The following is a 27,956-nucleotide window of genomic DNA, read 5'->3' as shown; positions in this document are numbered from 1 at the left end:
ATAACGCTCTTTAGGGGAATGAGTGGCACCAAAAGGTCAAAGTATAAAACAATATGATAGCATTAAAAACACCACATTGACACTCTGGGACCTGTAACACTTTTAATTATGGCTTTACACTTTTATACAAAAAAAAAAAAAAGACTTTGATATAGATCTTTTCTGACCGCTGGATCAGAACTCCCTTTTCTGTAACAAAAATGTCTAGTTCAGCTTTTATAGCGTATACACAGGCAGCGGTCTGCGACTTCCTGTTTAGAGTCCATTATACATGGCTCTATTCCCTTTATGCTCTTGGTCTGACTAAACAGACCGAGATCAGAGTCCTCTGAGTAATATATGCACACACACACACACGCACGCATTCACACACACATTATACAGTATATCTATTCCCTTTTTTTCCCTTTCAGGCTGAATTTATTTTACAAATCATAGTCCTTGAGATATCAACTCTCCCTGCAGATTACTGCCTTGGATGGGTTTTTCTATTCCTTTGCTGTGGGTAATTTCCATTTCATGCCACAAGAAATTATACTTGCACCTTGAATCCAGTCCCGCAGACATATATCCAAGGCAGGCCACCAAGGAAAACGTATAGTCAATAAACTATAAGGGGGAAGTTAGTGTTATTAAGTGTCTTAATATATTACGTTACTCCCTTTTATCCTCTTTGCTAAATACATGTGGTCCCTTTATGTCCTATACCTGAAATGTATTGTCAAAACAAAAAAAATATATCATTTGGTGTGCATAGATATTGATAAAGTGCAAATAGTATTTGGTTAAAAAAAGCTTTATAATGTAATTTCCCTGTTTGTTTATGACTTGATCCAGTCTTTGAAGCATGTAGAAGAGAACAAATCAAGTCTATATTTATGGTTGGTCCTGATCTGTATATGGAAGTCCATCTCTGCTATCAGTTCTGATTCATCATGATTTTCCAGTTTGCTCCTCCGTCAACGCATTTCTGACAAACCCACAGCAAACAATGCATCCACTGGAGTTTCTCTCTCTCTCCCAGCTGCTTGGGTGCGATTCCTCTGCCGCCCTGGTGGGGGCAGTGTGTCTGTTGAGCACTACTTCTCATCCACCGTTAAGATTTCCTCGGGGATCTTCTCCTCTGAGTCGGAGCGATCTGACAGCTTGTCCAGGTACTCCATGTCGTCGAAGCGCTCGGCGACACACTGGGCTGTCAGACGGGCCTCCGGGTCGTGGTCCCAGCACTCGTCTATGGAGGCGCACACCATCTGGATGCCCTGCACGGGAGCACAGATATAATCAGTCAATAATGCAGACTTGGGGGCGAGTCTGACTGAGACGGAATCTCATCACCTCAAGCTGAAACTATGAATGTTCATGTGTATTTATGCGTTTCCATCTGTGTGTTTATGTGTGTCAATCTGTGTGTCAGACAAACTTATACAGCCCTGCAATAAATCCTCCCTTCATTAAGGCTATAATGACTATTTTAAATTAAATTAGTTTAAATGGAAATAATGAGTAGACTACCTTTCGCAATATATAAACAGAAATGACAGAAAGTATGTAAGGAAGCTTAAAGGTGCCCTGTGGAGTTTTCTTGTTAACAAACAAAAGTTATGTTTACATTTAATATAAACACCAAAACACATTGTTTGTGTGTCCTTGAGGTCTGACAAATGAGTGCATTTCTTTCCTCATAAAACATTTACAAAGCCAATTTTCACTCTCTTACAAAATTCTGTAAGTATTTTAAATTGTTTACATCCAGGTCTACTAGTTTGCTAGTTTCCTTCCCTGCTGTGTAAACCATTGGCAGGAATGTATACTGCCACTCGTGTGCACATGCATCCTCGTGTGCACATGCATCCTCCTGCGCGTGCACGAGACAAACAAAACAGGGATACATATGGGGGCATTACTGTAGCAGAGCTATTTGCAAATGCGTGAGGAGAGTTGTGTAACTATATGTTAATCCGTGTGTGTGTGTGTAATCCGATTTGTAAATGTGTAAAATCTCTAAATGCGCACTGAGATTTAAGAATGTGTACAGGAATCTGCAAAGGTGTATTCAGAATCCGTGTATGTAATCAGATTTGTAAATGTGTAAAAGAATCTGTAAATAGATTTGCTACAATAATGACTGAATGGATACACTCATGAAAAACTGTTCCATAGTGCTACTAAAGAGCAAAAACTCTACAGAGTACTTTTACTGTAATAGAAAATAAGCACTGCTCTAGTAAAACTGTCATAATACGTACTGTATCTTCACTTCACATTGCAATGATAACCAGTTTATCTGTTTATGATCACCAGTTGCTAATATTCCTGCAGTCCGTACATACGAAATGATATAAGTGCTTTGACTTGTATGTTTTAACGCAGCAAATGCAGACAGAAGCTTCAGGCACTAATGCATGTGAGTATTAGCGACTAATTTTTGCAAATTTCATCGGTGCCATGACATCCGAATGTCCAAAAACATCGCTGACTGGTCGAACAAAGAGGCCGCGGCTGCTTCAGCTTGTGTACAGCTTCATTAACAAAATACTGAAGAACTGGATGACACTATTTTAAAAGGATTTATTACATTTCTGCTAATAGATCCCCTGAAATCCTTCACACTGGCCCTTCAATATTAGGACGAGCGATCAACATTTCTTTGTTCTGTTGTATCAGATTTTGTAGGTTGTCCAATGGGACATGTTTATTTATTTATTAGTTTGTTTATTTATAGGGATAGTGCACATAAATCAACACTGACATTTAAAATGTGCCAAGGTTAGCTCAACAGCTAATTTGCACCAGCAGTCACACGTAGACACAAGCTCAGTCTGCTCTGATTGGTCAACTGAACCAAACTCTTCGGACTCCGCTCCAGCTCCGCTCTAACTAACTTTGTTTGAGGGCGTTCCAAACTAGCCGCTAGGCGGGTATTATGCAAATGTGTTACTTGGTGACATCACTACGTTAGAAGAAAAGGCGGGACTTCAAGCAAGACGTTTCAGGCAGTTCAGGAGCAGTGTTTCTGTGGGGGAGAGTAACTCCCTTTGGTATGAACTTTAGAACTTTGCAGACCTTTTACATGTACAAAAACAACTATATAACACACTGAAAGAAAGGGAAAAAGCCCAAAAGGTAGGTCCTCTTTAATCTGTATGATTTGCCTAATTTTTTGCCTGAAAACGGAAACAGGAATGTCCACAGGGACTTTTGGTTCCCAGTTTTGTTCTTGAGTTTAGTTCCTCTGGTTCCATAAAGCCTGAAACACTGAGGTTATGTTGTGTGGGTTTGTTATTTGATGCTTTTTGTAGCTTGTCCAACAGGACTTGTTTATTTATTTATTAAGTTTGTTTATTTATTTATTAGTTTGTTTATTTATTTATAAGGAACGGTGCTCATAAATCAACACTGACATTTAACAACATCACTGTATATGTGCCAAGGTTAACTCAACAGCTAACTGAAATCTGACAAAGGATGAAAGCATTCACCTCAGCCCTCAGGAGTTCATAGAGTTAAAACATGAAATCTGCAGCTTCAAGGTTTTCACACAGTACTGTATGTGTGTGTGTGTGTGGTGCCTCTTACTGGATGGTTGATCCAGCTGTCGGGGATCTCAGGTCTTCCTCTGTCTCGGAGAACGCTGTCCTTCATGCTCTCTACACACGGGTGTTCCCTCAGGTTCCCAAAGGGTGGCTCGTACTCTTTCACCTCTGCAACAACAAGAAATATGTACGGATAAATTAGCCTGAGATCTCAACAAACAGGTGAGTTTTGGTTGTTTTTATACAAGCAATACACCTTGAAAGATCTACTGAAGGATACAACTCTGTTGAGGTGAGATCAGATGGCAGTGCCCCACAGCTCACACATCAACAACACCTCTCAAAGGATTCACTGTGCGCTCTAAATTAAAACTGCAGGTTGCAAACTTTAAATAGCACTGAAGCAGCACAAACAACTAAAGAACCCGGTGCTGCTGATAGAGGGGCCGAGGGGTAGGGGGGGGGATTTGCTGAAGAGACACACTTATTATTATCACATTTTTACCCTCAGCGTCAATGGGCTTAAAGCATCTCACCAACGCAGCTCTGGCTTTGTGTCAGCTCTCTTACACAACAAAATCCGGAGTGCTTGTCAAAAGCAATTTACCAGTTGAGTTTACTCAGGGCGAATATTTCAAAGCGCTGTCGTGGAGGATACAGCCTGGAAACGGTGGGTCAAGAGTTTTCCAATTTATCTTTACATGAATTAATGCATCCTTGGAGTAAAACAACAAATCAAATTCCAATTTGCTTTGAAGCGCAGAGGGCTTGTATAAAGAAAAACACGAGTTTCAGAGAATCCGTGGAGATAAGAAAAGCCTGATGAGGCACATGAGAATGTTGAAGTGAATAGTTCAAGTGGATTTGCAATAATTAAAAAATGATCAGGAGATGAAATAGCAGAGAACGCCTTGACAAAGACAGACAAAAGCCTTCAAACAGACACAGATAACACAATGTCTACTTTATTTTAGGCTCGAAGTGGCCTCAAATCGACTGTCACTGTTGTTGAACACGATGATCCCTCTCATATGTTACCATAAGTATGTCAGAGAATGTCCTCACTTACGAACACAGATATGTACTTCAAGAGTACATACAGTACATTGTGACTTTAAAGGGATAGTTTGGGTGTTTTGAAGTGGGGATGTATGAGGTACTATTCCACAGCAGTATATTGCTTTGCTCCCGTGCTGTAACTCCTGTGTGTTTCTCCAAACTGAGGGAGTGCTACCTGTCATCTACTGTAGATAATAAACTGACTGTGAATAATTACCTCATTATAACCCCACTTCAAAACACCTGAACTATCCATTTTACAAGTTTAAACCTGACTCGGTGTAATGAGTCAAACATACAGTTTGTTATTGCACAATAACGTTGAATGACGAAGTGGGAAATGTATCATAACTAATGACTAATAATGATGGGAATCAAAAACAAATTCAGTGAAACTTCTTACAACAATGCTGTAGCTGCTATCTAGTGTCATTAAGATATAAAATATAGAGTAAAGGCATATAGCAGCTTGTAATTCGTCTACTGTAACGTGGGAGTATTTGTCTTTATTTGAATATTATGTTTACATTTTATTGTAGTAGAATTGGTTTCTGTTGTTTCTTCAGTTATATTTTCTTTTTTCTAAGCGTGCATACAAACCTAAAGCTGGACTCGCCTCTTTTGAGCTCATAATTACACAAAGAATACACCTACAAGGCAATCCCAGTCAGTGATTGTGCAATTAGCTGGTGCTATGATACAGTATATCTGGCTCTAAATACACACAGACTGCAAACATAAACTGAATGAAAAGCACAGTGCAGATTTGTCCTGCATTGTGGGATTGTGGTGCATTGTGGGATAAGCTTGGCTCTGAATACGTCTCCTAAGTGTGCTGAGAAGTGCACATAAAGGCTACGTTCCAAATCGCATACTTTCTCTTTTTACTCTTAGTACATACTACATACTACATTCGCTCAAAAGCAGATCCACCACATGGACAAGGGAGATACACGACCTGGTGGATTAGAAGAGAGAATCCCTGAAGGAAAGAGAGAGCTTTTGCCTGAGAATAAGCAGGCTGGAGGAGCTTCTAGAGAATATGCAGAGATGGTAGCAAAGTATCAGGCAGAGAAACAAAACCTCCAGGTGTTACATGCGATGTTTGAGAGCCAAAAGCTGCAGATTGACTACAAGAAGAAATTGAGACAGGTGGAGGAGCAGATCGATCAAAGGGACACTCATATCCTTGATCTCATGAAGGAGAGGGATAATCTATCTCTCTCAGCAGCTCACTGAGCTCTCACACCAGCTGTGGAAGCAAAATGTCTGAACTCTTGTTTCTCATGGCCGACAAATAACAGCGCTGCGGGGACGGAGGTAGAACAGATGGAGGGAGACCAGAAGGAGCTGGAGGAGCTCTGTCTGAGAATGAAGAAGAGGTTTCTTATTTAGCAAGACAGAGCGAGTTGGAGAAAATGAAAAGCAAAACCAACAGGAGAAGGTGGAGAAAGAAAAGTTGAAGAAGAAGAGGGGTATTTTGAGCTGGATGCACAAGAACAAGAAGTGTGATGGCAACAGAAAGGTGGAGGAGGCTCCAGGTTGTTCAGCTCAGGTTGGACCACAGTAGATTCCTCTTCCTCCCTCTTCACCTCTCCACTCTGCCCTCCTTCCTTCGTCTCCCTCACCCCTCCTCCTATCCACCCTTCCTCCATTCTCACCCCCTCTTTCTATCTACCCTTCCTCTATCCTTCCTCCCTCAACCTATATTAAAAATACTTCAAATAATCTAAAATAAAAAGCAAATAAACAATCAAATAAAAGCTCAATATGTCTGCCTCTCTGTATAAAGAGTATAAATACATTATTGTATGACTATCTATGTTGAATCTCCCGGGCACATCTGCCCGTCTGATGGGCAAAATGAGCAATATACAGCATAATACTCTTCTACTCTGGAGGGCAACCGCAACATTCAGGAAAGTAGGGAGCGAACACATCGGCAAGACGGCTTAAAACGTCTCGATCGCCGGCTGGTGAGTGGCAGTTACTTTAGGAAGCGCTTGATTTGATATGCCGTTATCTCGGAGTGGAGCACGGATTTTAAGACGTCAATATTGCAGTCGACCATGTTATTTTAATTGTGGGAAGCCAAAAATCCCGATTAATATACGCCTAATTGTGCAGCCCTTCAACAGAAGACTCTTTTCAGAGGTTGAAACTTCCTATTTTTATTTATTCTTTGCTCTGGTTTGGTAAAGCTTCAACATAACCCCACCCAACCGTAAGTCAACATTAAAGAAAAACGGAGCCAGATGTTTCTTTTTGTTTTGACAGGTCAGAGGGGGTGTTTAACTGTGTTGTGGACTGCAAATCCACTTTTTGGACAAACATGTTTACGTGTTCATCTCCAAACAATGGGTCCAAAATATACGAATCATACTACTGAGCATTTCGCAGTGTAAACAAAAGTGTGTATTCCAGGATGGAAAGATTGGCCAAGCCGCCTGCTCTAAAAGGGAAAGATGGGTTTTTTTTTTTTTTCTCCAGGCAAACCTTAAATTAAACTCTGAACTAGCAAAAGCTATTGAAAACACAACACAGGGCAGGCGAGGAATGCTGTGGCTTGCAGAACTCACACAGTGCATATTGACAAGATTTCTGTGAAGCAATGGAACAAGTTCAGCCCGTTAACAAAGAGGGAACTTACACTGGGTCTCCTACGACAGCTGACATGTAGTGATGGGAATTTTTGCAAAGCTAGCACATATTTTCATCCTTAATGTCTATTTTTCCGTGCTAGTTGTAAGCCATGTTAGCCTGTAGAAACTGTCTGGGAATCTGCAGCCAAAAGAAATTCTGTTAAATGTAGCTACAACGGCAGACTGGGGGAAGCTTCTCTATGAATGTTACGCTGCAGGAGCTTTGTGACACGCATCCATGACGGTACAGTTTCCGTACAGTACAGTACAGTTACATATAGACATATATGTTTAGACATCAATGGTCAAACTGCACCAGCAAGCTAAACAGGATTAAAACAAAAAAAGAAAGAAACTAGCGCTGTCAATCGTTTAAAATATTGAATTGTGATTAATCGCAAGTTAATTGTTGAATTGTTCAAAATGAACCTTAAAGGGAGATTTGTGAAATATTTAATACTCTTGTCAACATGGGAGTGGACAAATATGCTGCTTTAAGCAAATGTATGTATATATTTATTATTGGAAATCAATTAACAACACAAAACAATGACAGATATTGTCCAGAAACCCTCACAGGTACTGCATTTAGCATAAAAAACATGCTCAAATCATAACATGGTGAACTGCAGCCCAACAGGCAACAACAGCTGTCAGTGTGTCAGTGTGCTGACTTGACTATGACTTGCCCCAAACTGCATGTGATTATCATAAAGTGGGCATGTCTGTAAAGGGGAGACTTGTGGGTACCCAGAGAACCCATTTACATTCACGTATCTAGAGGTCAGAGGTCAAGGGACCCCTGTGAAAATGGCAATGCCAGTTTTTCCTCAAAAGATTTAGCGCACGCTTGCAGCCTTATTTAACCTCCTTCGTGACAAGCTTGTATGTCATAGTTGGTAGCAATGAATTCCTTAGGTTAACTTGTTTCATATGATGCGAGTATATTCAATCTAGCTTTAAAACTGAGCCCTAACCCTAAAGCTACAACCTCCGAAAGATCAATTGCGTTAATGTGTTAGAGAAAATAGTGGCGTTAAAATGAATTTGCGTTATCGCGTTAACTTTGACAGCTCTAAAAGAAACACAAACCATCCTAAATGATTACAGCAGAGTTGAGAGCGAGCATAATCCAAACCAGCATCTGATATGTTTGATATTCTTGTTCTGCTGACGTTCAAAGATCACATTTTTGTCTAATTACGCTCAACAAAACATAAATACTGAAAAAAGAAGAACAGAAATCCTGTCACTTAAACACATAAATAATGCAGAAAAAAAAAATTCCTTGCAGTTTCAACATGTGCTTGGAAATACATTAGTAATGTGATCGCAATAACACTGTCTGTTTCCCAAAGTCTGTCTGCAACAACAGCTTGACTAATCCACTCCCAGCAGCCTCTGCTGGTTTTCATTAGGCTGCGGTGGCTGCGACACTTGTTTTGTGTTCCTCACAGGTTGTTAAAGTCATCTAGTACAGATGTAGGCGAGCGCGTGACACGTTACTTTTGTACATATGGCACTGACTCACCCTGGAGGCTTCCCCTGACATTAACTATAGCTGATACACGGCCTAACCTTCACCTAACCCCATTAAAGGAGTGAAACCAAATTGGGCACGCACATTTTGTCCCCAATTCATCCACAATCGAGTCCCAAATTTGTTCCCAAATGTGGACTATGGCAGACCCCACACTCATACACACACACAGGACCATCAGGCCCTCCAGTCCTGGAGGAGTTGATGTTCTGACATCTGGAGAGCAGCTGCCTTAACCTCTCCTCTCCAGTCTAGCCCAACCTCTCCCTCTAGGGACTGAAGGCATTTCTCTGTCTGCAGCTCCACATTCAACACCGCTCCACTATTATCCACCCTGCGTAGCCCCACCCGCCTGAGGAACGCCCTCGTAGTCTTTCCGAGTCCTAAATCTGGACCGGCTAAATTATACAGGAGAGACATTTTAGGGAACAGAGGCGGAGATAAAAAAAAAAAAAAAGGCCCGAGCGTTGAATCCAGCTTTTCCTTCTCTCTGAGGTGTGTTGATCTCTCTGTTTCCCCCTCACTCTAACTCTTGGAAGATAAAGTAAGCAGAGTGATGGCTCATGGCTGGCTGACTGGCGCTGTCGACAAGACAGGCTGTGTTCTTCTCGCCTGGCAGATCTCAGATCAGACTGCGGCCCCAGGAACTGTGGCAGAGCGGCTGTGTGGCTGCCTGCCACTGAGACGCAGAGCGCTGATCAGACATCTGTCTCACGCAGACACACACACATACACACACACACACACACGCACGGGCGGGTGGCATCGGAGACGAGAGGAAACCAGGGATTCAACCCAGCCATTATAATGATGCCCCGGGATGTGTCACTCTGAGTTTCCATGCGTGTGCACGTGTTCGTACTTTGTCTCAAAAGGAAGGTGAGTTCTCGGGGTGTCATTAGTGACTCACCGACCTCCAGGGACAAAAAAAAACAAAACAAGAGGCCGGCAGCGTGAAAGCATGAAACTCTTTAAGTAAACACATCAGCTTTACTCTCATGGCGCTCTGATTCCAGAATCAATACCAGATCTCTGCCAGCGTTACAATCCACGAGGAGAGGTTTTTTTTTTAAGCTGCCAGCGGAGCAAAACCAAATTACCGCATCTCATTTACGCAGCTTTGCAACTTCCTCGTCGTCTATCAAGGTAGGATGCTGGCTGTGTTTGTGCAACATTTTGAACCTTACAGCATGAGAACGTCTCCCCGGGCTGTGGCCTTAATGAACTACAGATTCCTCTCCGCTTGTCTCGAGGAGATGCCAAGTCTGGAAAAAAATTGGATAGAGATATACAGAAAAACACATTCCAGCTGCTTCTATGTTTCATCTCTATTCCGGTGCAGGGGTGGGACGGGAGCCCCTCTCTCTCTGCTTACCCCTCCCTCCAGTTAATCTACGCTAGCCTGTCCTCCCTGTCTGTCTGGGAGTAAAGCTGGACGGCTGTCTCTACAGTGTTCGGTGCAGTGGGAGGGTGATTAACTGCTGCCTCACCTGCCTAAGGGGAAGAAGAAAGACACAGAAAAATGTGGAGAAACTGAGCTGAAGTTTTTAAAGGCAAGGATATTCAGAAAAACTGGGTCTAAAATAATGTTTGCTGCCGTGTTTCTGTTTGTCTAGAGATGAAAATAAATACAAAGTAAGGGAATGAAAGAATGAAATTGGATGGAGGATGAGTGGGCTGAATAAAGCCTTCAAATCCCTCAAGAGGAAAACCACGCTAACTTAGCCTGGATTCGTTTAGTCCGTCTCTACCGACGTGTATCCTGTCTGGTCCGCCCTCAAGAGACATAGAAAAACATCCTCATATAAAGGAGACATCCATACTTACAACTCCAGTCTAAGAACAGCGTGTCTTGAGGGCTGTGTTCTTTGCAAAAACAGGAAATAGTCTATTTTCTTTTCAAAGGTGTACCCACAGGGCACACATACTCCTGCTGTTGGGAAAGAAAAGCAAGGGGGATTGTGGGTAACTCTCTTGGGCAGCGTCTAACTGTGCTATACACTTCCAAGGAGGGCCCCCCCCACAGGGGCGATCGTGGGGGCAAAACAGGAAAAACGCCAAAGTAGAAGCGTTCATGCCCCGAAACCCGGCTTTCAATCAGCACTCTGACACAATGGAGACAGGAGCAGTCACAGAAACAAACTGGACCACAGAGACACTAAAGGGAAGTGAAAACAAACGACTCGAGCGTCGACATGAAATACTGCCCCGTGGTTCGCCTTCGGAAAATCACCCATTTCTATTATTTGCACATATCCTGGCCTTGTTTTCACTACAGAATGACAAACACAAGTAACGGTACATTAGCGAAGTGAAGGCTGATCCTTGAGACTTCTACAAGACGGATTGTGTGTTTGACACTCTTGGATTTTGTTCCCACCGTGATAAATGAGTCGTGGAAGAGGCACACATAAAGTCCTGGTGCTCAGTTTCACACGTCTAGTAAAGTGAAGTCAAGGTGGAGTTGGTCACCGCGCTCCTAATTGGTCAAGCCGTCAATGTGCTCGTATTCCTCAGAGGTCAGGCGAGCTGCGGAGGCAATTTTTCTTTTTACAGTATTTCGGAGGATATTCTCACAGGCCCCCGAAGGGAATTTCATCAATCAGTGCTTCTATTGATTTCCTTTACACTCAGCGGCCCGGGCTAATCTCTAATTTACCAGGGAAAATGCGGTTGTGTCCATTATTAACTAAAGGTCACATGTGATGTTTACTGTGTGTGTAGGGTACCATGCTACTATATCATGTTTAACCCTAAGAGACCCACTAAAGGACCCTTTTTGTCTTTTTGAGGCGGGTACAGAGGGTCTTTAGGGGGAGATAGCAGGTCAACAGTAGATGTCACATAGAAGTGGTGAACATCATCTGAAAGCTGAGAACCTGAAGGTTAATTTGAGATGAAGCTCAGCGCTGTGTCAAGTTGTTCTAGTCATAAATCAGAAATAAACATGAATGAATGAATTAAAATGTGTGTAAAATTAAAGTTTGAGAGTATATACTCACCGGCCACTTTATTGGGTACAAGGTGTACCTAATGAAGTGGCTGGTGCTAATACCGGGTGGTCTTCAGCTGCTGTAGCCCATCTGCTTCAAGGTTCGACGTGTTGTGTATTCAGAGATAATATTCTGCGTACCTTGGTTGTAATGAGTGGTTATTTGAGTTACTGTTGCCTTTCTATCATCTCGAACCACTCTGCCCATTCTCCTCTGACCTCTGACATCAACAAAGCATTTCCGTCCACACAACTGCCGCTCACTGGATATTTTCTCTTGTTCGGACCATTCTCTGTAAACCCTAGAGATGGTTGTGTGTGAAAATCCCAGTAGATCAGCAGTTTTTGAAATACTCAGACCAGCCCGTCTGGCACCAACAACCATGCCACGTTCAAAGTCACTTAAATCCCCTTTCTTCCCCATTCTGATGCTCGGTTTGAACTTCAGCAAGTCGTCTTCACCACCTCTAGATGCCTAAATGCATTGAGTTGCTGCCATGTGATTGGCTGATCAGCTATTTGTGTTAACAAGCAATTGAACAGGTGTGCCTAATAAAGTGGCCGGTGAGTGTATAAGGGCTTAGAACATTATGACAGAAGTATATGATGGTCATTCCCATGCTCTGTTATGTCTCATAAGTTGCTGCAGCAATTTCTGGGTTGATACCATTTGTTACACAGATTTGGTGCTAAATTTAATAATTTTTTATCACTCGAGAGTTGATCAAAATGATCAATAATCCCTCCTATATACCACATTAAGACAGAAAGACTCTGGAAGACAGTGAAGTCAGTCGGTTTTCAGAGGGTTAAAGCAGGTGTCCACAAAACACAATTGTTCCTGATAAGACAAGTGACATAGTTTGTCATTTTGGGAAATATGCTTATCCGCTTTTAAAAAGAGACAACACCAGCACTTCATCCTACAATAATGTGTGTACTGATCACATCTTACCTCCGATTGCGTTGCACCTGGAGATGATCTCCCACAGAACAAGAGCCATGGAGTAAACATCGGCCTGTTTGAAGGACTCAATGTTTTCGAGGTTGATTCTGGACTCCAACACCTCTGGGGCCATGTACCTGGCTGTACCAACCTGAGAAGAAAAAGCAAGATGAAAAACATTTCTGTGTCATTAAAGTCCATGATAGCACCGAGGAGCCTGGCTACGTAGACCGTCTTAGCTGTGAGAGTTATTTACCTGCATGAATCAAGTGACAGGTGGTGATTCTGTGCTGCGGTAAGTTGTCACATCACATTTCATCTGAATCAAAACATGTTTGATGTGTAAAAAATAATTGGGAAAACAAATGGTAGCTCTGAGCTCAACAACACGCCGCTTGTCTTCACATAATTGCCACCTTGGAAAATGTGTTCGCTGGCGCTTCCTCCAGATGCATTAAGGGCATTACAATGCATTAGGTGTGCTGCGCGAGCAAAGGGTGAGGCCTTTGTATAATGAGTCATTTTCATAACGGAGTCTAATACGACTCTGGCCTATTACATCAGTGTAATGAGTCCATTAAGAATCAATCAAGCCTGTTTCTCTTGTGACTATTATAAAACGACCACCTCGGAACACTTACAACATGATTTCTATCAGCGTTATCCATCTGGGGCCAAGAGATAGAGGGTGCCAAATATTTAGAGATCCCTACGTGGTGAGGATCAGAAATGAAAAGTTTGATTGATAGCACGCCTCTGCTCGAGGTCTGATGAATATCTTTAAAGGAATATATGGCAGGGCTTGGAGTGGCCTGTGTCTGGGGCGAAACATTATAACAGGGGAGTTTTTTTTTATCTCCGAGGGGATCAAAAGCTAGGTAAAACCATATAAAAAAAAACAAATGTAGGATTAGAAGGCTTTACCTGCCCACTGTTGGCCAGCTCATCCACAGACAGAGCGTTGTCCAGGCGGAGGGCGAGGCCAAAGTCACACAGGCAGCACGTCAGGTCGCTTTTCACCAGTATGTTGGAGCTCTTAATGTCCCTGTGCGCGATAGGCACCTTGTAGCGACCGCAGGTGGTGTGGTCACTGTGAAGGTGCGCCACTCCCTGCGCTAGCGAAGCCCCCAGCTGCCACAGGTCGTGCCAGCTGACGACGTGGTGGATCAAGAACTCCTGGAGGTTCCCTCTCGGCTGGTAGGCCGTGATCAGCCAGCACTGTCTCTGCGCCTTCCTGTCCTCCGCTGTCAGGAAGTGAAGCACATTGTCGTGTCTCAAGTCTGCGTCGGAGAAGATCTCCTTCTCGTTCTTCCAGGAGGCGTACTCCTCGTACTGGAAGATCTTAACGGCCACCGTCTCGAAGCCCTGCTCCTCGCTGACTGAGGAGCCCTGCTTGAGTTTGGCTTTGTAAACTTCCGCGAAGCGACCTTTTCCGACCTGAACGTCCAGCTCGATGGGCAGCAGCTCCGTGTTGTGGTTGAGGTTGTTGGCGTGCGTGGAGCTGCTGTCCGAGCCTTCGTCGTCTGTCATGATGGCGCGACCGTCGCTGAAGTCCAGGCCCCTCTTGCGCCTGGATTTGGCTTGGCGCTGGCGGTAGACCCGGTAAACGTAGAAGGAAGTGATGACGAGAACAGCCATGACCAGCAGAGGCACCAGGCTCACTAGGATGACTGCCACCACCTGGGATTCCTTAGCTGAGGGAACAAAAGACAAATGATTAAAATAATGAACAAGCCCATATTTACATAGCTGAGTTTAAAGCTGTACTAATCTATTATATCATTACATTAACAATGGAAAAGAAACACTGGTATTGACAAACCCACACAGAGTTATCCCCCCGAACTCTGCAGCTCTCCTCAGCTCTACAGAGCTACTGTTTAGGCAACACATGTTATACACAAGTGATAATTTGTCAGTGTTTACAGCTTGTTGTTCTGCTTCCAAGTGCCCAAAAACAAGTGATGTAGGTTTAATAAATTCATTCTTAACCTTTTACAAAATAATCTCAACCTCTGTTTAGTAGCTCTTGATACGACATACATTCTTAAAAAATGGAAAAATGGATATTTGAACAAATTTCATGACCACTGGGTAAACTCCATCTGCTGACCGAGATCATGTAATATGATCAAAAGCTCCAGAACAGCAACTACCAACAACATTATTGGTTATGGTTATTATTTTAATATTTTATCTAATTATTTATTATCTTATTTTACAGTATTTAAGTTGTAAAATTATTAGTTATTTTATTAATCACTTATTCTATTGTATTTAATTTTATTCATGTAGTTTTTACTTCACACTGCTTTACTACTATTACTGTTATTATAGCTTTGAATACTATTTTATTACATTTTTATCATTTTATTGTCTCATGCATTTGTGTCAAATTATCAAATTGTTAAATTGTTGGATTGTTTTCGTCTTTTCTGTTTTCCTGGTCCACATTTCTGTCTTATTTTCAGCTCGTCAGTCATCTGTGAAGCACATTGAACTGCACTAACCTGTATGAAAGGTGCTAGACGAATAGAGTTTGATTGATTGATTTATATAGTTCAAAATAAGGTTAAAAAGTGGGAGACATTATTATTTTATCTCCTCTGTGTGAACACGATGTACGATGTTTTGAAACACTATATTTTTCCACTTGTGTTTTTTATGGAATGAGTAATAACATAAAACAATTTGTCTCCCAAAAGTACAAAAGAAATAAAACTCAAATTCCATCTCCGTATCAGCGTCTTGCGTAAGAGTAAAGTGATATTCTCAGAGCGGCGGAGGAACCTGAGCCTTCCCTCTGGAATGACTAAAAGCATCAGAAAGCTAAAGTTAGCGTCTGGGCCACAAAAAATGCGAAATGCTCCAAACCCTGACCCAGTCAACCACATATTGTGTCTCTTTATAGTATTCTTATAATTTGTGCGTCTGGGAGCTCCGACGGTTTTGGCAAACAGTGAAAGTTTATGCTTGTGCTGTGTTTATGGTGCAGTCTTTTAAGCTGCAGCCATAAACCGACCTATAAAAGCTATATCGCCAGACACAACACACTAAAACAAGAAAACCCCAATTGGTCCGCAGTTCTAAATTTAAATCATTTATACGTCTTGCTGCTAAACCGCCACACAACTTTCCTAAATATTTTAAAATTAGCAGCTATTAAAGACCTTAATGTGACACAACAATAGTTTCAAAGCAGAAATATGCTCACGTTTCCCATTTTGCTTAAGAACTGATCATTTTTAGATTTGATTTTAGAGGCAAGTGTGGATGTGAGGAGTCGGGTTGAAATAAAGGAGGAGGATGACTGGGGAAGGCATCGAGCCGACTACCCAGTCGAGCCCTCTGGTTCTCTCATTTTTTTTTCCAAACAGGAAACCACATGTCTGAAATCCTCAACATGGCCCCAGCCAGTTTGTTTTTATTTTCGCAGAGTGAGAAGCTATTTCTCACAACAAACCTGTCACTGTGCCTCCCGGACTCTCTCAGCTTTGGCCAAAACCCTCACTTAAAGGAATACTTCACCCCCAAAATGACCATTTGTAAAACAATTCCTCATCCTGTGTTAAACTTGAATTCTAAAACTTCCATTTACAAACTCTCACACAACTCTTGCAGCATAATCCAAGTCTTGTTTATCCAGTTGTACGCTCGCTTCTCCCCAAACACATACATCTTCACTAAAACAGGCCAAAATAGGCAGAGGTGCTACTCGTCCGGACTCGCACAGACGAGTAGCGCGCCTGCTCAAGCGTGAGACTGTTTATGCTGAAGTGTTTTAAATAATAAGGTTTTAGTGAAGATGCATGTTTTTGTGAAGTAGTGGGCATACAACTGGATAAATGAGACTAGGATTATACTGCATGATTTGTGTGAGAGTTTGTAAACAGATGTTTTGATATAGTTTTGCTGTTGTTAAACCTGAACCCCATTTACTTAAATCATTAAGAATTTTCTCAGTTTTTGGATTCTTCGTTCACCGTGGAGGCATGCAAGAAAAACAAAGTTTTTCTTCAAGGACTCAAGGAAACACAGGGTGAGGAATCGATATACAAATGGGCATTTTGTGGTTGAAGTATTCCTTTAAAGGATACTAGATTCTATAAATGGCAAAACTTGTGAATTAAAGCGACTCTTCATGTTAAATTAAGGCGATTACTGGTTAAACCCCGTTAATTTAAGATTTCCCTTCAGTTGAAAGCTCTTGAGCAATGTTTGTGAAGTGAAAGTATTCTTTAAAGTTCCCTTCTTATGCAAAATGTTCAGGTTCATACTTGAATTTTGGGTTTCTGCTAGAACATGTTTATGACCTGATTTAATATTTAAAAAAAACTTTATTTTTCTCATACTGTCTGCCTGAATATACCTGTATTTACCCTCTGTCTGAATCGCTCTGTTTTAGCGCATTTTAACGGAATTTAATAAAAACAAACAAAAAAAAAGAGAATTCAACAGAATTGCGTTGCTAGGCAACAGCTTGGGTCCATGTTTACTTCCTGCCAGCTGATGTTACTCACATAAACTGCAACCAGAAATAAACTGGGAAACATTTGAAATGTTAACCTTTAACACTGTGAAATGGTCTAAATATTGTACAGTTGTGACATCACAAAATTACAGACAGCTTGTTTGAAAGGCAAATTTTCTGAAAACGGGCTGTGTGTATATCTCAATGCATTGAGCGTTTCGATACTTTCACAGTATTTATATAGCACTTAAACCTGCTTTATAATAACAAAAGTAATGAAAATCTCACTTTTCACGATATGGGACCTTTAAAGGAATGGTTTCGGGAGAGTTTTGCTTTCTTGCCCAGAGCTAGATGAGAAGATTGGTACAAGTCCCCTATTTAACAGTTGATATGCACGTCAGTTCCATATGAATTTGCAGACAGGAGACAAATAGCTTAGCATAAAGACTGGAAACAGAGGGAAACAGCTAGCCTGGCTCTGTCCTAAGGTAACGAAATCTGGAACAACATAAAACAAAAAGCTCAATGACTTCCTGGAATCTTGTCAGCAGAGCGGGACACTCATCATTGCTTCTGGCCAAGAAATAGTCTGGCACCGTTAATTCATGTTTTTACACTACGAATTTTGTAAGGGTTAAACAGATATGACTTTTAGAAGTACTGGTAGATGGATTTTGCTACCTTTGAGCAGATTCAGGCTAGTTATTTCCACGTTTCCAGTCTTTATGCTAAGCTAAGCAAACTGCCTCCAACTACAGCTTCATATTTTATGCACAGAAATGAGAGTGGTACCTATCCTCTCATCTAACTCTAAACAAGAATAAGCATAATTTAAGTTTAATCAAACTTTTTGAAGCTGTACCTGGTAGATTAATTCATAAATTACATAAAATTGCTCTTTAGTTTAATTGCAAAAAAATAAATCACAAGCTTCTTGTTCTCTAGTTAGGTCTCTTTTGTATTGTTCTTGCCATTTCCAATAAGTTTTTTGTAAATGTATTTCTGATAACATGGTTAAAAACACCCTTAGCCCACTTGTCAGAGCAGCAATACAATGGTGAAAGAGGGTTTCCCGTTACTATGGCAACTCTGAGGTATTTCAGCCGGTATGTGAAAAACAACTTAGTATTTCCTGTAACTTATGCAACGACTTTCTTAAATGTATCCTTCAGTTACCGGAAAAAAATATTAACTCAGTCTGATAAAATGCTTTGCACAACGGGAAACTGGTCACTGGCTAGCTTCTTCATTACAACACAGTCCCATGTTAGTCACTGAGACGTTACAGACAGTGCACCGACATTCTCAACAGCAAGCGACTGTATTTCCATTACGTGGTTTGCACTGTGCAGATGCTTTTAATTTGTCTCTGTGTGCAGAGCCAGGTCTCAGACATGTACTCTACCTCCGTGTTATTACTGCCTGGATGCTGTCGTCAAAATACATCGGATTCCAGGGCAATGTGTTGTAACTGGAGTCTACAAGCTAATGTCTCCGAAACCTGTTTGTAATCATGTATCTGGAGAGCATCACGGCGCACACGTGGTAGCGTTCATGCATGACGCCTTACATGACAAGCTGATAGAAACAGGCATAATAATATTAGGCGGACCGGGACAATGACGTTATCATGTTATGTTGTGCAGATGTAAGAAGTTTTTGCATGCATAAAACAGTTTTACGAAACTATTGCTCCACTTTGAAAGAATGCAAGAGACACGGACTAATAAGGAACTTATGTAACTTATGTAATACTTTCAGTACGAGTCAAGATTCCGGGAAATACACTTACTGGAAGTGTTATTTTTGCTCTTTGTGAAATGAGAAGATTGATACCACTCTCATGTCTGTCTGTTCAATGTAAGGCCAGCCTGCAGCCATTTGGCTTAGCTTTGCATAAAGACTGGAATCAGGGGGGAACAACTAGCCTGACAGGTCATAATTCTCTCTCTATTATCTATTTAATATTGCTGTGAAAACATCTTCTTCAAAGAACTGGATGTATTCAAGTTCCTCGCCAAAAACTACATTTTACAAGATTACATTTGAACACACCATGATAACGTTAGAATTTACCTTCGCCCAATGTTATATAAGCAATCATTTTTACTAAATAGAACCTGCACGCATCATAATGTAAGTAATAATAACAATGTATGGCACCTCCAGTGTTGAAGTCGGCAGGACGAGAGCTAGTTAACGTTAGTTGTTAGCAGCTGGTAGGCAGCACAGTCCTGCATGGAGCTAACAGCTGAGCTCTCATAAAATAGGATATGTCCCCTGGATGCGTCTATAGTGAGTTTACTGTGTCTCATTTTCTATTGTCCCTGTGACGGTACCTATGGTAACTGCGGTCCCGTTGAACAACGGAGAGCAGAGCTTCGCCTCGCTGCGCCGTCAGTCACCGCTGGGCAACACCGACACCACGTTGCTGGAGGCCGTATTGTTCACATGGACCGCTAAAATCAACACAAAATGAACGTTCCTCGTAGTAGCTTTAGATCACTGCAGGATAGTCAGGATAGTTAAACTACAATGCCTCTCATAGCTCAATGAATCTCGTGAGGATTCACAATTAGTTACCTTCTAGACACGACCGCTTTGCAAACCATTTTTTTCTTGCAAGCCTTTCCCAGACTGGGCTTTTTTGGGAGAGGGGCTTAAAGAGACAGGCACTAAAACAGAGCGTTTCAGACGGAGGGTGAATACAGGTATATTCAGACAGAGAGTATGAGAAAAATAATGTGTTTTTTGACACATTAAAGTATGTAAAAATGTTCTAGTAGAAACCCAAAATACAAGTATGAACCTAAATATGAATGTGGTATTTCCCCTTTACAGACATGCCCACTTTATGATAATCACATACAGTTTTGGGCAAGTCAGCACACTGACACACTGACAGCTGTTGTTGCCTGTTAGGCTTGAGTTTGACATGTTATGATTTGAGCTTATTTTTCATGCTAAGGGTTTCTGGACAATATGTGTCATTGATTTGTGTTGTTGATTGATTTCCAATAATAAATATATACATACATTTGCATAAAGCAAGAATATTTGCAAGTATATCAAATACTTGTCAAATCTCCCTTTAAAGTGCATTTTAATTAATCGCGATTAACTATGGACCATCATGTGATTAATCGCAATTAAATATTTTAATCGATTGACAGCCCTAATCATTTTAAAATGTCACAATCCAAAAGAAAAAAACACTCAACTCACTCAACTCAAGAGAGAGTGGGTGAAAATAGGATTAGTAGGCGAAATAATTGCGTCTTAACTTACAGGAGCTAAAGAAGACGTGCTCGTTGCACTCCTCCCCGGTGCAGGAACAGATAAAGAACAGGGAGCCCATGCCCTTTCTTTCTTTCATCTCACACTTGCTGTTGTTGTAATCCTCCAGGACCAGGCCGTACAGCGTATCTGATCGGTTGTGGCAGAGTGTCTCAAAGGTGAAATTGTCATCAATCCTCCTCCTTTGAAAAGAGAAAAAACACACAGAAAAATACTGCCATTTACTGGATTAAGTTTGATTTGTTGTCTTTGCCCTTTTCAGAGATCTGTATTATCATGTAACGAGGCAATGGTGGCAGGTCTGCAGTTGTGTAAATAATGCGATTTTAAGCCGTACAGTGATAAAGTGGTAACTGTAAATGGCATATTTGTCTCTTTCAGGAGTCCACAGTCTCAGCATTATGTAAATGACTGCAACACAGAGGTCACATTTACAAACAGCGAGATTCTGAAATGCCATTACAAACAGGAAACAAGGAAAAGCCTGAACCTGCACAAATATATCCATATTTAAATGTTGCTTCCCTGCTGGGCAGCGCTGTCCGTGCAGCTATGGGGAACATTTTAAAGAGGTGCTGCTGTCCGTGTGCCATTAGCTTTCTGCTGACCTCAGCTCAGAACATGCCCGTAACACCGCTAATATAATGAGAAACAGCAGCACGGCCTTGAAGCTTTTAACACCAACACAAATCTGCTTCCTGCTGCTTCTCACTTTCGGAGGCAGATTAAATGCTGATGGACGTTAATGCGCTCATGTGCTGTCATGATCCAGTCTTCACCAGAATGCTGACAAAGGAAAAGGTCACTTCAAGGAAGAGATTTCAGGGCTTCTGGGAGGAAATGATTCCCAACCTGATAAAAAAAAGGATCCATTGTGCCCTCATTTCCTCATGTCTTTGTTTGTACATATAGAATGAACTAAAGTGAATGTAATGAAAAATGCTTTTTTCACTTTAACTATACTCAACTTAAAAAGGTACAGTGTGCACGATCTGGCAGCATCTAGATGTGAAGGTGCAGATTGCAACCACCTGCATGTAGGAGAACTATGGTGGCTGCCGCTCCCGGCGGCTGAGAGGAGTGACGGGGGTTAACTCTAGAGCAAGAAATGTTATCGACTCCGGCCCGAGCAGGAAAAGTTAAAACAGTGGCTGCAGTCGAAAAGTCTTTTTCTCTTAGGAAGGTTCCTAACGGAGTGAAATGATCCGAAAGTATCCAAGCAGCAGCCATGATAAGAGCTGTTCGAGTTCTCTAAATGCTATGGAAAGGTGCTTCAACGCTTCCTTTCTTATCCCCTTTAGCATAAGATACACCGCACCATCCTTTACCAAAGGAAAGGAGATAATAACATCCCACAATCCCTTGCGGCCGCAACATTTAAAGCGACGCACCATTCTGCTGTTCATGAAAACAAACGATATAGCAAACTGTCAATAAACAAATAATCAACATAAAGAAATATTACATGTCCGAAAAGGAGTAGGAAGAAGTACAGCCTACACATATGGTCCTACCCCTTCTCCATAACTCGAACATTTAACTCAATATTTATACTAGCTGCCTTTTTTTATTTCAATTTCAACCTCGGTAATGAAGTCATATTTTTCTCCGGTTGTCCACGTCAGGTCAGAAAATCCTTTATTATATGTTGATGTAAAGTGTTACAGCAGCAGAAGGACCTGCGGTATCTCTCTTTTACACACTGCGGGTGAAGGAGCCTGTCACTGAAAGACCTATTTAACATCGTACAGGGCAAAAATGCACCTTTTGTAGTCCATCTTTGGGTATTGTAGTTTCACCACGGCAGACCCGCATCAATAATATCCGCCGCCGTCGCATCATAATTACGCAGCCTTATGAAGTGCAGTCGTATTCTCTTCACACCGCGGTTGTCTCTTCCTAAGTCCTTCTGAATTCTCCTTCACATCTTCCCCTGACCTCATGACGTTTTCCATCGAGGTCAAGGAAAAATGGTTAGGAAAAGACATTTCATTTTATTTACTTTATAACGGCAGCCAGAAAAAACAGTTAGCAATATTATATTCCATTTCTGCCAATTGATCCCCCTAAATGTTACACACTGTTCCTTTAAACCATTTTGCATCATAACTCTGGCTTTTATTCATACAGAAATGTGTGTTTGGATGAGTGGACACTTACCACATACTGACGCACACATCGTCGTAATTGGGGCAGATGGACGTGATCTCGCAGTCCGCCTTGCAGCTCCCTCTACCTGTGCAGCTGGTGAACCGTAAATCACAGAACTTGCACAGCCTTCTCACCTTCATTATATTGGCTTCTGCAAAGGGAGAAGAGAAGTGATAAGAGGTGAGTTGGGTATACAAAAAAAGGTTGAGTCTACTTTGTAAAAACAGATTTAAGCTCATTTTCTTATATGTAATTATGTTGCAGCCCACATTTGACATTAAAATGACAGACAACTCAGAAATGCAAAACATTCACGATGATCAATAACAGGAATAAACATGATATTCATCAGCATGAAATGCAAGAAAAACTTTAAATCTAATTAAAGTGAGGGAGTTTTTTTGGAATCACGCCGATAAGTAGAGGCAGATATTCAACATAACCACAAGAAGAATCCAAACTATTTCATCCTAGAGGGCTGGACAGACTTTTTCTCCCTGTGAAGTCTGAACAATAAGAGCAGCGCGCAGTGGCATCCACCTCCTTCGGTCTTGTTCAGACTTGACTTTGCCAGCGGGCAGACCCATATCGGTGAGACAGACAGGATTGTGTGATGACTGGCTGTGGGTTTGATAATCATCTAAGGAGACAACTTCCAGACAGGCAAGAACAACAAACAAAGGAAACACGGATGCATCTCCTCGCTGAGGAGTCTCTAATTTGTCGAGCCGATGAGATGGCTCCTCATTTAGAAAGGCGTTGTGCCAACTCTCTTCATGAATATCAAAAAATGGAACTGTATCCGTGTCCAGGAATGTTTGGAGAGAGAAAGAAAAGTGTGTATGTGTTGGTGAGTGTTTGTATTCGTACAGAAATCCTCCGACCGCAGTCTGTCCTGTCATTGAGAGGCTGTTAATGATAAAAACCCGCCAGGCAGCATGCCTCTGTTTGGCACAGAAAGAAGAGATGGAGTAACAAGGACGGTGAATAATCTCTCCTGTCTTCTACTTCCTATTCCTGAAAAAGGGAGTACTCTCCTCCGCCACATAAGAGTAAGAGTTGAAAGTGGATCTTGTGGCTTTAAGAGCTGGAAATGATCCTACAAGGGGATATTCCAAATTTCCCAAGACCAATCTAGCACCGGTGGTTGAAGCATCATCAGGAAAAAATGTGTCTCACGGACAATCCCGCATGATTTTGTGATGAGTTGTACAAGTGTGCACAATGTAGACTCAAGAGGTACGATGAAGTTAGGCCACTCGCTGTGAGTCTATTGAGTAAACAGAGAGGCAGAGGGTGAAAGAGAGATGATGAAGACTGTACTCCTTCCAGCTCATAAGAGTTTATGTTGAAAAATAACTCAAACTGAAAGATTGACTGAAATCAAAATAGCCAAATCACAAAAACAGAGGAAGAGAAAAAAAACAGTGCTGCTGCTGCTGCTGCATTAAAACCACATCCTTACATCAGAATATGCAACTCGTGACCAAACCAAGAGAGAAAGTGGGTTTATTTCTGCCTACATACTGTAGTTTGAAGACTCCGGAAGAAGGACTGTAAACAAACATGATGTATCTGAAGGTAGCTAGCAGTCTAAAGATGGCACTGACGAGACTTTGATCACATGACCACAGCGTTTTTGCGACTGGGAAGTGTAAGTGAAAGCAGACTTCTTGACGGGTGAGACAGTGAAGAAGTCTGTTCCGTTCGCCTCTTGACTTCACACCGACTTGAGGTTGAGGTGCTGTGCGCGTACGCTCTCAACCTTGCACAAAAAGCCTACTGTGTCATTTCCCCCAATTCTGCAGGGTGGGGTTAGAGACCTGCAGCTTACAGCAGCAGAAATACTGTACAACCTGCTGCAGCGTGAAAGAGCAAGGGAATCTAGAGCACGTCGATGGCATCCTGTTCCTGTGCCAGAGCGAGATACTTTCACCGGAAGCTGGCAGGATATTGCTTTGTCTCAACTGCGAGCCTCCCACACAAATAAAAACATCTAAATATTACACTTGAACTTCAGACTAAACTACTTGACATCGCAATTTAAGCTCTGCCTGGCGGGTTTTGCTGGGGTGTTTTGAAGTAAATCAGCACTGAGGGGATAGTCCATGCCTGAGTGGTGGTGGTGGTGGGAAGGTGGTTGAGCCGGAGTAATTATATCATTAGAGCAACTCCTCTGGAAGAGCATGTCATTTAAACCCGGGAGGCGGGCTATGGAAGGGATGAATGGTAGTAATTGTCACCCAGGGCTACATATAATTGCAGAGAGGGGGAAAGAGGATTAGGAACAGCCAAAGCCACTTGGTGCCGCTGGGACTGAGTCGGAGACAGATGAAGGTAAAGCGTTGTCTTCCTCAGGGGGGCTGCTGGACCTGTTAGCAATGTGGCTGCACATCAAGGATGGAGATAACCCATCTGAAGGTGGGCTTTAAAGGTGGTGACTTACAACAGGTGAAGCTAATGTAGCATGGTGAACAGCTAGGCTAACGTGTAAACAACATAAAATAAAATAAATAATAAGTAAAAAGATAAAAGTTAGTAAACAATAAAGATATAATAAATAAGTATACAGTAAAAACAAGATAAAATATAGAAAATATAATATGATAATATATTAAGTTATATAATATAATATAATATAATATAAAATAAACAGACAATAATTTACTTTTTCTTACTTTACTTATCTCAGTAAGACACAGGAATAGTGGGCTACATTAACAGTGCTAGTAAGAACAACACACCTTTGCCTTGTAGAATAAATGAGGCATTTAAAGCTCAATAAAAAAAAAACAAGACAAAAAAGTAAGTGATAAAGATATAATAAATAAGTAAAAACAAGATAAAATATAGAAAATATAATATAATATATGTAATAATATAATATAAACAGACATTAATTGACCTCTTCTTATTGTTCTTATCTCAGTAAGACACAGGAATAGTGGGCTAGCTTAACAGTGCTAGCAAGAACACACCAAAGCCTTGTTGAATAAATGAGGTATTTAAGGGTCAATACAAATAAATAAATAAATATTATATAATATATATATATAAATATAATATTATATATAAATAAATATAATATTATATAAATATAATATTATATATATAAATATAATATTATATATAATTATAATATTATATATATAATATATGTATATATATAATATTATATATATATACATATATAATATATATAATATACATATATAATATATATACATATATATATACATATATACGTATATATTATATATATACATATATATGCATGTATAATATATACACATATATATATATAATATATATACATATATAATATATATACATATATATAATATATATATACACATATATAATATATATATATTATATATATTATATATATATAATATATATATACATATATATAAAATATATATATACACATATATATAATATATATATATATATAATATATATATATATAAAATATAATATAAACAGACATTAATTTATTTAAGAACAACACACCTTTGCCTTGTTGAATAAATGAGGCATTTAAGGGTCAATAAAAATAAATAAATAAATATTATATAATATATATATATAAATATAATATTATATATAAATAAATATAATATTATATATATATAAATATAATATTATATATAATTATAATATTATATATAATATATAATATTATATATACATATACATACATAATATATAATATATATATATATGTATATACATATATAATATATAATATATATACATATATATACATATATACATATATATATTATATATATATATATATACATATATACATATATATATATAATATATATATAATATAATATAAACAGACATTAATTTATTTAAGAACAACACACCTTTGCCTTGTTGAATAAATGAGGCATTTAAGGCTCATAACCTGCTGCACTTGATGAGTTTCTGTTGTTTTTATTAAATTAATTTGACTTTTTATAATGAGATGTAATAATTGACCACAGGCCCTTGTAAAAACACCTGTAAACAACAACACTGAGTCTCATCTTTCACTACCTAAAGGAGTCACTTAGTGCTGTTAAAGCTTCCCCCTCAGCAGCAGCAGCGGCGGTGTGTGTGTGAGAGAAACTTCAGCCGCAGCTTACAGAACTTTTCTCGGAGTAAGAAAGTTGAACTCACCCGCCTCCTCGAGCTGGAAACAACCAAAGAGGATCACTCCACACCAGAAAGCGGAAAAGCGAAGTAAATCCATTTAGAAAACGGACTGAACACTCTTCTCCTCTTTCTCATTAATTAAGCGGGTTAATAGTATCCAGACTCTGAGGACTTTCTCCAGTCCTCCTGTTGCTTCTTTCTTTCTCCTCCACCAACAAAAAAAAACGCCTTCACAGCTCCGAGCAGAGGCAGAGCAGAGTAAACACACACCAGCAGCAGGCAGGACTCTCCCTATATGACTCACACAGTATGTGCACGTTTCATGAAACAGGAAATCTTCACAGAGGGTTGGACAGTTTTTTTTTTTTCTTCTTCTACTTCTCAGTCATGCTCATGTGGCTCTTAAAGTCTTGAAGCATGTCATTAAAGAGAGAGAGGCAGAGCAGAGCAGAGCAGGACTTGAAATGACATGCTCTAAAATAGCTTTAAACCAGAAGCTTCACCTTTAAGGCTACAAGCATATTTATGCATGCAAACACCCTGATTTACTTCAAAGTGGTCACACCTTTCAGATCTTATTTAGAGCTGTCAACCTTTAAAAAGAAAACTGCTGTTTTTTTTATTTTTATTTAAAATAGGATCCCCATTAGCTGATACCAATGGCACCAGCTAGTCTTCCTGGGTCTGAAATCAAGTACATTAAATTTATCACATACATACTATATACAACATCATATTTGTGTTACACTAATAACATAATAACATATATAAATTTCACATTCATACACAATCTTCCACAACCATTTAGCCTCAAGGCCCATCATCAGGGAAAAGGAACAAAAGAAAAACCATACATGACCAACACTGGACTATCGATCAGCTGCTTAAAGGGACTGTTTGTAACTTTCAGAAATGCTTGTTAACGGCGACACCTGTGGCCGTTAAGTCAACGAAAGTCAGCGTCGGGTTCGCGCTTGTGCTCGCTCTAAATAGACATGAACGAGCATCGCTCAAAACAGTGAGGCGACACACGTCAGCTAAAACCACAATATCACTCTATATTTCAGCTGCTTGGCAGTAATGTTAGCTGACCAGACGAAGGTCTCTCCATGAATCACTGCTGATCCTAGTGTTGGTTTTTCCTGCCTCAGCCTCCCAACCGTGGCCGGA

The 27,956-nt window shown here is 40.4% G+C and overlaps 1 protein-coding gene across 1 annotated transcript; it reads right to left on the bottom strand.

The window, feature by feature from the left end:
- Positions 1-88: 88 nt before the first annotated feature.
- On the bottom strand, positions 89-27,089 carry LOC119502784 (TGF-beta receptor type-2-like). The gene is made up of 7 exons (XM_037793985.1): positions 26,811-27,089; positions 22,644-22,785; positions 20,475-20,665; positions 13,637-14,406; positions 12,722-12,863; positions 3,577-3,701; positions 89-1,259 (listed from the first exon to the last, which is right to left on the bottom strand). The coding sequence occupies exons 1-7, from the start codon at positions 26,881-26,883 to the stop codon at positions 1,080-1,082; spliced, it is 1,623 nt and encodes a 540-aa protein (XP_037649913.1). The 5' UTR covers positions 26,884-27,089; the 3' UTR covers positions 89-1,079.
- Between the last annotated feature and the right edge of the window lie 867 nt (positions 27,090-27,956).

The sequence above is a fragment of the Sebastes umbrosus genome, chromosome 15, assembly GCF_015220745.1.
Source record: "Sebastes umbrosus isolate fSebUmb1 chromosome 15, fSebUmb1.pri, whole genome shotgun sequence".
NCBI lineage: Eukaryota > Metazoa > Chordata > Actinopteri > Perciformes > Sebastidae > Sebastes > Sebastes umbrosus.
Note: the sequence above shows the minus strand (reverse complement) of the source record. Positions and strands in the feature narration are given on the sequence as shown.